The 13,108-nt window shown below is 43.3% G+C and overlaps 1 protein-coding gene across 2 annotated transcripts in view; it reads left to right on the forward strand.

Moving 5' to 3' along the window:
- RBM6 (RNA binding motif protein 6) overlaps nucleotides 1–13,108 on the forward strand; it is a 59,813-nt gene that overhangs the window by 9,238 nt on the left and 37,467 nt on the right. For both annotated transcript variants that reach the window (XM_075714699.1, XM_075714700.1), the window contains exons 4-5: nucleotides 71–160; nucleotides 1,158–1,227. In XM_075714699.1, the coding sequence (XP_075570814.1) occupies nucleotides 71–160; nucleotides 1,158–1,227 (160 nt within the window). The remainder of the gene's footprint in view (nucleotides 1–70; nucleotides 161–1,157; nucleotides 1,228–13,108) is intronic.

A 13,108-nucleotide genomic window follows, 5' to 3' on the forward strand; every position in this document is an offset into this window, starting at 1 on the left:
TTACTGTTTGTATATCTTGAGAGCTAGCATCTCTCATTTGTAAAAACCATCTTAATTGTGTGAACTCAAGGACCAAGATTACCGGACCTGTCCCAAATATGTGAAGCCAAGCAAGCTCATTCGGCTAGGAGGAGTGCCTGAAACTGCCACAAAGGATGATGTAAGTGGGATGTTTTTCATCAAAAAACTTCTGTCAAGGGTCTCTGAATGTACCATTTTTAAGCCTGGTTTATGTAGTTCAGATGGTCTGTCATTTTCCTCAGGGAAAATCCAGATTTAGAAGTGATTGCAGTGTTATTTTTTATCTGATTATTCTGTTTTTTGGCGGGTCTGGAAATGATGAGTTTTTCCGCAGTCACACGTGGGGTATTGGTGGCTAAAAGCCTTGACTCCAGACTCTTTTTAAGATGCCTTGCTTCCAGCATTGCTTTATATATACCAAATGTTATTGCTTTGTTATTGTATTTTGGGCTCAGAAGATGTGTAGTGTCTAAGTGAACTTGTTAATTCTTAGTTACTTGAAATTGCTTAAATGAGATCTTATACGATGGAAAAGATGTCTGCTGCTACTGCTGATTTTAGTTGAAAAAACCCCAAAATAATCTAGGCTACAGGGTTAAAGAAGCTCTCTTTCCAAAAGCATCCACTTTGAATTAGGATATTTTTTTGGTGGCAGTTCCAGACATAAGAACCCCTACATGCAACAGTTTTTGCTAGGGTTAGCTGTGATGATTAAAGCTTCTGAAGCTTGATACCGGAGAACTCATGACAGAAACTTTGTCCATCAGAGGATGATAAGACTCAGAACAGTCACCCCATGTCCCTTGATTTTCTTAAAGGCAGTAAGACATCTCTGACCTTAAATAATGATCAGAGGTGAACTCTCTGGCTGAAACCAGTGTGATAAACTTTTGCACAGTTGAGTTGTGGTGTAAATTGTGCTTGCTTATTTAAACAAAAACCAAAAAATACTTCCCAAAACTTAATAAACAGTTCTCAGGTACTGCTGGAACTTAATCAGGAGAATGTGTCAGTTTGTAACAGAGTTAACCTAGAAAGAAAAGAAGTCTTGGGGAGACAGAAATGTATGTTAGCCAGTACTTCATTTTTCCGAGGTTTGATTTTGGAGACTGAAGTGGATCTTGGTTTTCCTGTAGATTCTCAATGCTTTCCGAGGGCCTGATGGTACACCTGTGAAGGACTTGCGACTGAAAGATTACAGTTCAGGTGAGAATGCTTTTCCAGTGCTTCTAGTTTCAAGTTTACAAATGGGTATTTTTCACACCAATACTCACTTAGGCAGTTTGGTTAAAGTCTTTGGTGCCATAATTGCAGGTATTTTTGAATGAAAATGTGCACTGAGTTTTGTAGTTTGTCCTCTTCAAAACTGATGGCTGTGCTCGCTGCTACTTCAGAGGTAAAGCATGTGTCCTGGTGCCTCTAGAGAGATGTAGGACCAGCAGAAAAACAATAAGGCCGTTCTAATAGCCATCAAGAGTAAAGCCAATACTGACATGGGACAGCAGGCTAATTCCTCAATAGATTTTTTAAAAAAAATTATTCTTAAATACTTTTAGATTTTTCTGTGTCTTGTTTCTGAGATGGTCTTACTGTGGAACATATCCTGCACAAATAGTGTCCTCAGGAAACCTGGTACATCCTAATATTTTTCCTTCAGTAACATGAAACTTACCTTCTTAGATATGAAGACAGGTTAAAAAAAGAAAAAGTAAGTTTTATAAGCAAATATCCAAATATGGGGTCTGGATGCTCTTCCTCATTCAAAGAATAAAGTTTTGCTGTACTTCTGATCAGTATGTATAGGATTCTGAAGAAAGAAATATTTTACAAGGCTGCTTTGTGAGAAAGTTATACTGGAACAAAGATGTGCGATGGTAGGAAATGCAGGGTGAGTCCTGGGGATTGGTTTGGATAATACTGGTAGGAAATATCTGGAAACTGGTTTGTTTTGGTGTGGGTTTTTGGTTTGGTTTTTTTTTTAAACATAGGAAAGCAGAGGCTTCTGCCCTCATCAGTGCTGTTTTGTATTACCAGTATGGGTTGCACATGAAGCAGCTGGAATTCTTGGTGTCAATACATTATATGAAGGGTTCCTATGTGTTTAGTAGCTGGGGAGAGAAACTGGGGCAGTTGGGTATTTCTCAAGTATATTTTTGTTTCTGGAAGCTGTCAAAGGAGATTTCACAACCTTCTTGTGAACTTTTGAACTAGAGAACACCCTTGTGTCACATAATCTGGTCTGGCCCAACAAGCAGGGCTTAAGGGGTACAGTCAATCTCTCTTGCTTCCTTTCCTCTTTTCTAAGCACAGTACAGCATGGCTGTTGTCACCTGCCCAGCACTGACTGCAACCCAACAATTGCAACATATTCATTTTTTGCCTATGCTGATGTGATTTGTCAGTGGTTGTTGTTTTTTTTTTTACTGAAATACATCACCTTTCAGTAATAAATTGACTTGACCTGGGAATCTCTTCATAAGTCTCTTCTTGTTTACATTATTAGGACTTACTGCCCTCATTAGAGAACCATTGTCATCTCCTTCCCATCCCCCATTTCAAAGGCTACTCAGGATGAGACACAGTGTCTGAAGTTATGTGCAGAAGCCCTAGTATCTGCTGGTGATCACATATGAGGGTAATATGAGGGTTGCAGTTTTCTGCTGTCTAAAAGCTGCATTCTGTTTCACTCTGTCTCCTCAGCTGCAAAGTTTGGGATTTTTTTACGTTTTTCTGGCAATTGTGGAGAGGGAAAGAATGAAGTTAAAATTAGTTCGTATTTTGTGAGCTATTTAAAGCTGTTGTTTAACCCTGTCCGGGCAACATCAGTAATTTAAGCAGTGTAGCGTTATTCTAGGTTACATGGATACTCCAAAGACTTTGTTTTGCATTGTGTCCTGAGGCTGCAAATGCAGCTGCTAATTTAAACAGCTTTCTGATCCTTCTTACGCAAGATGAGTACGTCTAGGACAAAAAAAGCTTCCTGAATTGTGAAAACTACTTCTTGAAATTGGGTAACTAGAAGCTGTAGTAAATTTAATCCAGCTTTTCACATTAGGTAATCCTATAGAGGAGTGTGTGAAACTGAATACATATTAACTTCTGAAAAGCTAAGCCTGTATGAAACTAGAGGCCAGTCATGGGCTAAACAATGCTTTTAGGATGGAGTGCATATGTAAATATTCATAAGAACTAAAGGCAAACTTGCTGGATTATTAGTGTGTCTTGGATACACCTGGGCCCACTGGCTGCATTGCTGTATCAGCTCAATGGGATGACGGCAGCCTGGCTCAGAAGAGTGTGTGCTAAGCCTGTCTGAGTGGGTTGTATATTTTTGAGTGCTGTCCAGAAATGTTAAAAATAACATTAATCATGAGTATGCATGTTGAGTGTGTTTGAGAGAAGAATGCCTGCAGCTGTTGGAGAACAATAACAGCCATAACAACACACAATGAACTCAAAATAAGTGAGGTTCGGATCAGTTTCACAAAAAGATAACGCCTATCATAAAGCTTATCTCAGCAGCTTCAACGTGATGATTCCACTGTATGATCTTTCACAAGACTCCTTCTGTTTTTGGGGAAAATATATGGTGTTTTTTCTTGGAAAAAGCAGCTCAACTTCTTTTTATAAAGCCCTTTCTTTTTTACATGCTGTGTATGTGCTAAGGGAAGCAAATTTTCACTGAAGGTTGTGCTGAGCATGAAACTGTTCTTACTATAGCTGGTGTTATTTTGGTACGCATTCAAGCTGTTTATTCTTTAGATCATTTTGTCTCTGAAGCCCACAGGCTGAAACAGTGTCTGGATTTTCAACAAGGTAGTGAAAGGAGAGACTTTGAGAAGTGGCATAGTAGTTCTATTTAAATCAAAAAGGCAGATATTTACAGACAATGATAAAATATCAAAGTCAGACTTTATAGTATTACCCTATGCAACATGAACGTGTAATTTCCATCAGTTAGATTTTTGAATTGATGCCTGTATGTTCAGACTGAAAGTATCAAATCCATTTGTGCGGGGAAGAGGGCTTCTTCCAATGTAATGTGTAAGCCTTGGCAGAAATAACTGTATTAGATTGTTGGCTTATCTTTCAGCTTGCCTTTTCAAGTGTGTTTCGTCATGTCTGTTCAATTAATCATTACAAAGAATAAACCCTGAGGTGATAGTGGAATCTTCTCAAAGACCATTAACTGCTTTAGTCTGCAGTATCTCCCGGTGCCTCTTGCTGCCTCATGCGGAGGCAGAGCCGTGGATCTACTGCTGCTTCAGTAGATACTAGTGGTGATGACTTGTCAGCAGCTCTCTGATAGGGGATTGTTGGTAATGGCTTGTGAGCTCCCCCTGTCCCATCTGAAGGTACTTGTCTCTGCTCACTTGGTGTCAAGGCTTTTGCGTGACTTTACAGCGTGGGTCTCCCTCTGTGGAGCTGTTAGTGCAGCATGCAACAGCACCAGGCTACTTGAAGCCTGGTGTCTGTCATTCTCCTGTTACTGTCTGTGTGTTTGCATTGGTGCTGACTGCCAGGAACTTGAAGCTGATAGCTTTTGACCTTCGAGGAATCTAACATGAACACACCTTGTCCTGGTTTTGATTTTGATCATATTTTAAACTTATCTCCTTGATTCTCATCAAGCTTTATTTCTACTTTCCTGAATAATGTCAAACATAAGCAAAGCCTGAGATATCATCTTGCGTGTCTGATGTGCGCAGAACTCTTTGGCTGAACACACACGTATGCCCTGGAGAAGAGAGCACATGGAGCTATCTTTATCTTAAAGGGCTGCTTATGATGAGTCATTCACCCTTAAAAGATGCTGCAATGATGTCCAAGTAATAAGTGAAAACACGAAGTGTACTCTGAGCCTTCTGTTCAAATTGTTCTCCTGGATGCAGTCTACGGTGGGATAAGCTTGGAACGTGTGTTTTCCAACCAGGATTCACGTTAGGGTTAGTACTAGCAGCTGGGAAAAGCTGTTCAGGGAAAGCAAGCCTGAGAAATCACTGGCAGCCCCTGAGGCTTTTCTAGCTTACTCTACAAGCCCATTTGGGGAACTGCGACGAGTTTTTGCTGAGCTGGGAGAGCCTGGTGGAGAATGGACACACTGACCGAAATGGAGAGCAGCACGTGCAGAGGGGAGCTCTGTGAAGCGGATCTGGAGGGACCAGGTGAGCTGGATTGCAATCAGAAGGAACAGTGAGGTCCACCCCAGCCCCTTTATGAACCCTCTAAATTAGTGCAGCACTTCAGAAATTGGGAGATTTGGGTTTGCTAACCCTCTTCTGACTCTCCTGAATACTCACTTTTGAACCCTGGGTGGGGATGTGGGAATGCAGTGCTGCACTCCTGGGGAGCCAAGCACTCATGGAAGGAGGATGATGGGAGCAGGGAGGAGTTCTCTGAACAGCAGTAATGCTTGAGGCCAGAGGGATGTCCATGTGGATACAGGTGGCTGATGCTAAAGGACAGGCATCCTCCTGCGGTGGAGGTACATGCAGGAAATGTAGTGTAACCTAAAAAATGTGACTAACTTAGCAGCTACTTAATGGCAGCTGCCTGCTCATTTTTGAAAAGCTTTTGTTTTAGCAAGTACTACTGGCACCCAATGTACTTTACTGCTTGCTTAGTTACCTTCTTGCACTAGCATTTATTTCTTGTTTCATTTCTTCAGACCTGGAGAAATGCTTGGAACTGCACCCCTTATCCCTCCCTTTATTAAACTTAAACTGCCTTGGCCAAGTCCTAGAAGAAACTGGATTATCTTGCTTGTTCTCACTAAGCTCTGCCACACTGGTGCCCTGTTAAATATTAATAAGGCCCTTAGATACACCTTTAAAAGGTGCTTTTTTTTTCCCCCTCCAAGTACTGTCTATCCTGTATATCAGAACAGTGAATCTTTGGTTTCAGGAATATTTCATGAAGCCTCTGAAATTTAGAATTGTATTCTTTAGTGTTGTATTTTGCTAAAACTCATAATCTAAGGTCCAGAAGTTTACACTTAATGATGGAAAAATTGGTACAGAGGTGCACCTCTCCATACTAGGCATAAATTCTCTATTTTTTTCCATGGCTGGAATGCGTCCCAAGGCAGTGAGATCTCCTCTCTCTTAAAGCAGAACTCCTGTTGTGGTAGCAGCCATGGCTATGCATTTGTCTGGCCCGCATTTAACTGAGTCTTAGCTCCCTCACTGTAGGTGTACGTGTGGGTGGGGTTTGGGCTAGTAATGCTCTTAGAGGTCAGAAGTGCTAGTGAAATATTGTGCTTGCCCCCAGCTCCTGCGTGCCACAGGTGCCGTTGTGCTGCAGCTTCCAGCCTTAGGTAGGGTGGGAGAGCTGAGCTGCTGCTCTGCGTGGGGAGGGGATGTTTCTGGAGGTATGCAGCAGAACTGTGCTAAACTGAGACCTTTTGTTTCCTTTCAGGAATGATGCAGTGCCCTTGGGGAAACACCTCTGAAGGGTGGATTTGTGGCCAGCTAGTGGCTTTCTCACGAAGAGGGCTTGGCACCAACCCTATGGAGTTTGATTAGGAGTAGATCCCACAAGGACTTATATTCTTGGTTTGGTACAAAGAACGTGCTGTGGATTGATGTGAGATGTCTCTAATACACGCTGTGGTGCAGAGGTGCATCTTGCCTGTTGTGCTAATTATACGGAAGGCAACTTGGCTCACCATCAAGGCTGGTGCTAATGCACCACAGGAAGAATAATCTCCTGTTGCTGTATTTAGTGCTTTGCACAGTGAAGATTGTGTGGCCCACTCTACTGCGTCAGCCATGAATAAGGGCACGCAGATCTCGGGCATTTGCTGAGAGCTGAAGTGATCATCCATGAGCTCACAAGATGCTGTAGCACACATGGAGTTTCCTCTTGAGGCCTGACCAGATCACCTGTTCATCAGCCGAGTTCTTCAGTCTGGAGGGACTCATCTTTCAGAAGCTGGGGAAATATCTTCAGTGCAGATCTGTGTGAAGCAATTGTTTCTTGTTTGTAGACAGAATAGCCTGGTGAGGACTAAAAAGCACTTAGTTGGAATTAGTCCATGGTCATCAATACCAGTCCTTGCCAGTTTTCCCAGCTGTGTGGGCAGTAGGCTTTTGACTAGTCTTGCTTGATTTCAGGGCAGTAGTACATTGTCTCTTGGAAGCAAAAGGCATTCTTGCCCATCTTTCCTCATCTGTGATGTGATGGCTTAGGAAATAGGAAGTACAAATCTGTTTTAAGTCAGTGTTTTTGATAGTGATCAACCTTGGTTCAGGGATATAAGGCCTTTTCAACAGAAGAGGCAACACACACATTCATCCATAAAACATGCTCACAGCATTTTTGACAAGCAGAATCCTTCCTTCTGTAACCGTTTTTACAAATGTGCTCACCCTTTTTGCATCTCCAGCACAAAACTTCAAGGCTTTTCACAGTGTGCTGACATTACTGCATTGATTGCTTTTCTGAGTCATTTGTGCTGAATGACAGATCATATATCCTGGAGACCACGTTCACATTAGCAGCACTTCAAAACCAAGTTCCAGTCTGCAACACCTTCCCATGTATGCAGCTTCCAGTCCTCTCATGGAGTTTTGTGATGGCCCTAGCCTTCCTTGGATTCCAGGTTTCTGTACAAATATAATACTTTGTCTTTAATAAAGCTACAATGTGTATGATCTTAGTATTGTGGGTTTTTCCCTCCTTCCCAGTGTGCTGGTATACAAACTACCCTCCTGGGCCAAGATGGGTTGACAGCCATTTAGGGCTCTGACACTTGTAGTTCCTGCAGTTCATGGGGCTGCCTGTATCTACTTTTGAGGGCATCTCAGGCAGGTCCTTTCTGAGTCTTGTCCTCCTGGAGGGAGGGAGGAGGATGGACTGTAGCGCTCTATTTCAGAATATAGCTGTGTTTGATATCCTGTGGTTTCAGTGCCGTTCTCTTGTGCAGTGCTGTCATGAATGAGTGCATAAGAATGTACTTTTTTTATACAGAGGGACAGTATGAAGTGGCAGGCCTTTTTCCAGCAGCCAGGTGTGGCTTGTAAATGCTCAGCCTTTGAAAGGAATTGGGGATATGGCTGGTTGCAGATCATCCTGTTTAGTATTCAACAGCAAGCTTTTCTGGTACAGCTCTTCAGCTTTAGTAGCTCTGAACGCCAATTTATCTGTGCAGTAAAGAGATTTGACAAATTTATGGATGCTCAGAATCCACCAGCTAGTATTGAGAGAGATCTTAGTTTTGGCTTCTAAGCTTGTGTTAGCATAGATAGATTGCTGCTGTTCCCAGCCGTGCTGCGGGGGTGTCCTCCAAATTTTCAGACTGTGCGGGCAGCTTTATTTTCTCTGCTCACCATGGAAGGCACTACACTGTTGCCCATCCTCACTGCAATGGCAAGACTCGCTGCGTAAGCAAAGATACAGCCACGACTGTGCGTGTTCAGGAGCTCCTGGCTTCTTGGAAGCATCAAGTGTATTATGCCTGCTAATAATAGTACGCTGTAATAGCGTAGAGATACAGAGAAAGCCCTGTGTTTTCCAGTATTTTCTTGTGATGAGGTGTTCACTCTTTAGTGTGGCTGACCTACATCTGCATCTTTCCTTGCAGGAAACAGAAAAACTTGGGGATGAGGTTATGGGTGTGTTGCCAAAATCTCCCACAGATGAGGTAGCTCTTCCTATTGACCAAGGAATAGGAGATTCTCTGAGAATGGTGTGCAAAATCCTGTCTCCACTACCCAAGCTGTGCAAAGATCAGCATGTGAGACGGCAGATTCCTTCAAGGGATGTGGAAGTCCTTCATATTCACTCCATACTTTATGCTGCAGTTGCCTTTGAAGCAGTAGAACTTTCTTCTCTAACGTGGGTGAAACCCTGCAGAGGATTTTCCCAGCTGCACTCTGCTCTGCCATGCTGTCTCAGGAGAGAGCAAGCAGCAAGCATATCCTTGCTTCAGCAGGCTGGCTACGGTTCTGCTTCAATGTGCTATCTCTCAGAGTCCTAGAAGTGCCCAGAACTGCAAATGCTTTTCTTCTGTGGTAGTTCTCTCTAATCCTACAGGAAAAAACACAAGTGTTGTGGTGTTGGGATAGTTGAGAAGCTCTCTGCCTATGGAGACTCCATCATTATCACCTTCTGCCCTCAGGCTGCTTGGCCCCATCTGGCAGATGCAGGGACCTCCACCATGTTTGCAGCTGGCCCAGCTGTTCAGTTTAGCATACTGTCTTTTGGCAACCTGTTATACAGTTACTTTAACAGGAGGCCATCTTCTTACCTTCCAGGCCAGAGGAGAGAGAGAATATGTTTGTATTGCACCACAGCAGACAGGGGTTCTGTAGCAGTTGTTTTTGAGAAGGCAGGTGACTGTTCACCATGGGCTTAAAGACATGTAGATGTGGCACTTAGGGACATGGTTTAGTGGTGGACTTGGCAGTGTTAGGCTTACGGTTGGGCTTGATCTTAAAGGTCTTTTCCAACCTAAATGATTCTATGATAAGGTTACCTAATGCCTTCAGCTTGTAGGGGCAAAGAGTGATGTGACTTACTGCGTGCTTATTCCTAGAATCAAGGAGCTGGATCACCTCTTGAATTGGAAGCCTTTGTCATGTTGCCATCATGCCTTCTTTCCAAAAGTATCTTTGGTTTGGCATAGATAGAGCTGCTGTCGTTATGTGATCTTTTCATTTGGCCTCCTAAAACTCCAGAGATTTTTTTTTTTTTTTGTGTCTTCACACTGCTTACAGTCCCTGTCAGAATAACATTACGGTTTTCCTTTATTTAGATCTTTGACATAACAAACTACCATGAAGTAACACATTATTATGTGTCAGTTGTTCAGTAGAAACTGTGTGTGTATAGAAGCAAGTCTTATTTTAAATCCCAAGTCTTCGATCTTTTTTTCTGAAGCCAAAATACCAGTAATTTTAAGTCAGGCTTTCTGGATTTTTAGCCAAACCATGGCATGCTAACAGGAACCTGCTACTTGTTGTCAAAATTCACTTCAGTGAAACACATCTGTTTCAGAGGCAAAATATTCCTTATTCAAATGTTTGCAGAGCAGTTTCCTGGAGCTCTAAATGTGTCCTTACTCCCTAAGTATTAAGCGATTGTGCCCATTTTCAGTGCAGAAAACAACCGAGCGTGCTTTGGGAGCATCTGTAAAGGACTGTGTATACATAGAAGCACTTAAGGGAAAACAGAAGTCCTCGGGATTTTATGTACATGCTCTCCTTGTGTTCTCATTTCACCCATCGTATACAGCCTGTGATGCAGCTGAGAGGAAGTAGTTAAATAAGGTACAACAGTCCTTTTACACAGACCTAAAACGTGGGGGGAAGATGAGGACATGCATGTATTATGGCTATGCTGGGGCCAAAATCTGCATGAGTTCAAGTGTTGGAGGACTGTTCCTGTTGGAAAGTTCATTTGGTCAGTGTAACTGGGCTGCAGCATGCTCAGAGGTTTCATGGGGGGAAATACTGATTCCTTCCCTTTTTGACAGAGTCTGTGTTGAGCACATATACTTCTGCCAAAACATAAAGCACTTCTTACTCTGTTCTGCTTTTAGTGGATCCTGAAACTGTAGTATTGTGCTAATCGGTTAGTGAAGGATCAAATTAAGAAGATACCAGGATTTATATCTTCATGTGAAACCTTGCATATGAATTTAGGCCACCTTGAGGCAAAAAAACCACACTGTAGTCTTCAGCAGTGATTTTGCTTTGCTGGTTTGGTCACTTTGGTTTTATTATTATGACCTGAAGAATATCAGTGAGCATCAGAGAGCTCTCGTTCATAGCGGACGTCAGCTTACCTTGGGATGCCTATTGAACCAATTCCTGCTGATTAGGTGCCTGGCCCCATGCCTCTGTCAAAATCCCCTGCCCTGCTTCTGGTAACAGCAGCTGAATTGCTGCATTCTGACAGGGAAACTGTGTGAAGGCTTTGGAAATAAAAATATGCAAGCTCAGCAGCTGACCCAAAGAGCTGAACTAGCCCTACAGAGGAGGCAGGGAAAAGGCACAACAGTTAGTGGCAGGAGCCTCTATAGCTGCTCCCCCTTAGGAACTAGCCTTAAGTCACGTAGTTTTGTTTCAAGTGTTGTGCTCTGGGTAACGTGATTATTGCAGATCGTGGAAAAATCAGCGAACATTGAGTTTTGAAGGTGCTCTGTAGCAGCACCATTATTCCACACGCCTCCATTTCAGTGGCCTTTCCATCATGGTCTAAAATGGAAGGATGCTTTTGTGGAGGTGGTGGCAGGGGGACAGAGCAGGGGTGCCATACCGTCCAAGGCTGGTGTTACTCCACAATTCTCACATACTGAGCATGCTGGTCAGATCTATGCAAAGTGCTGGATCTGGAAAGTGTCAAGCCCCTGCAGATCCTCATCAGCGGTTCGGAGTGGAGCAGTGGCTCCAGGCCGCTCTCTTGTTGCATCACTGCTTTGGTGCTGTCTGTGCAAGGATAGCTCATAGTGAATCGCAGAACGCTGCGTCCCTCTGCAACCTGACCACAAGAGCTGAACATCTGGCCTGAAGCTGCTTTTTGGCAGGATATGGGGCCACAGTTTCTGGTTTTGGTTCTCACTGTACATGTTACTGCAGCTGTGCTTATTAGGGGCGTTGAGTTTGGTGGGGGAGGGCAGAGGTAAGAAAATGCACAAGGAAAAATGTTCCCTTTAACTGTCTCCATGTAATGCTTGGAACGATCCTGTAGTGTACGTTCCTCCAAGCATCTCAGCTTTTATATCTACGTATAACATTCAGCGCTGCACTCTCAGTTGTGTCATGCTGGATTAAATCCACATCTAAACCACTCATTCACTTCACGAGGACTGGGATGTAAACTGCCTCTCATTGTAGAGCAAACAGAGTGGAAACTTCTACAATCTTGCTTTCTGTCTGTCAGGAGACCCCCTACTTCATATGCACATGGAAATAAGAGAGCACTCTGATCCTAGCTTGCTCATTACAGCAGCTCTCAAAAATCCTCTCCATGAAGTGGAATCAGAGCCTCACAGGCTGACAAATATCATTCATGCAGCCCTTTTCTGATCAGGAGGGAGAGTAGTGACTCTGGAGTTCTGGATTTGAATAAGACTTTAAAACATACCATGTGAGCCTGCATGCTGCGCCGTGAAACGGCAGAGGTGTCTGCCCAGAATGCAAAACAGTCTCCCAGCAAGGGGCAGCACTGCTCCTGGAGAGCAGCTCTCTTCTGCAGAGAGGAGGACTGCTTCATTTTCAAAATGTGATTTAGTGTGGCTGGAACTGCAGAGCAGAATGGATGGAACTATGGGAACAGCTGGGTGAATTTGGTTCTGTTGATTCTGCCAGCTGAAACTGTACCTCTAGTTCCAGGTGTCCACTTCATGTAAGAATATCAAGTGGCTTTAGCGGCGTTTCAGTACAGATGGCGTGCTGCTGGCCTGTGTCTTTCACTGAGCTGAAAAGCACCCAGATTGATAATTTTCCCTCTAGTGTAATTATATTGACTAAAATAATATGGGGAGGGGGAATACATTCCTGTGTGAGGTAGAGGAGGAGCTAGATTCAAATTGGAGTCTCATTATAAAGCAAACGTACAAAGTCAGGATTGTGTCATTAGACCAGTGTGCAAAGAGCTCCCAGAATTTAAAAAAAAAAAAAACAACAACAAAAAAACCAGTATTTGATGATGAAACAGTTTTGTATGGCCTTGTCTCTGATGTGGTTAAGTACAAAGATGGTAAAGAAACAGAGAAGGAAAAATTGGAGAGTGGAGCAAATGTTCTTTGGTGTAGCCTTGGGGAAGATGGGGCTTGTTTTCCAGCAGACTGGAAAGCCTTGCCTGAAAGAAGTGTGTGTGGAGTTACCTTCCCATGGAAGGTGAGGGGCTGAAGCAATAGGAACCAGATTCGTACCTGGTTTGAAGGTACCGGTGTTAAGGTGTGCATCTTTAGGAGAGGAGAGAAGCTCTTCACCAGGACAGCTAAGTGCCTAAAATGGTACAATCCACATGCAGACTGGCTTTCCTCTTGCTCCTAACCAGCCAAAAGAGCAGCAGGAAGAGGGAACCAAGCCTTTCCTCTCGCTGTTTGTCCATGTAAAAGCATCTCAGCCCATGATCA

The sequence above is a fragment of the Pelecanus crispus genome, chromosome 7, assembly GCF_030463565.1.
Source record: "Pelecanus crispus isolate bPelCri1 chromosome 7, bPelCri1.pri, whole genome shotgun sequence".
Classification (NCBI taxonomy): Eukaryota; Metazoa; Chordata; class Aves; order Pelecaniformes; family Pelecanidae; genus Pelecanus; species Pelecanus crispus.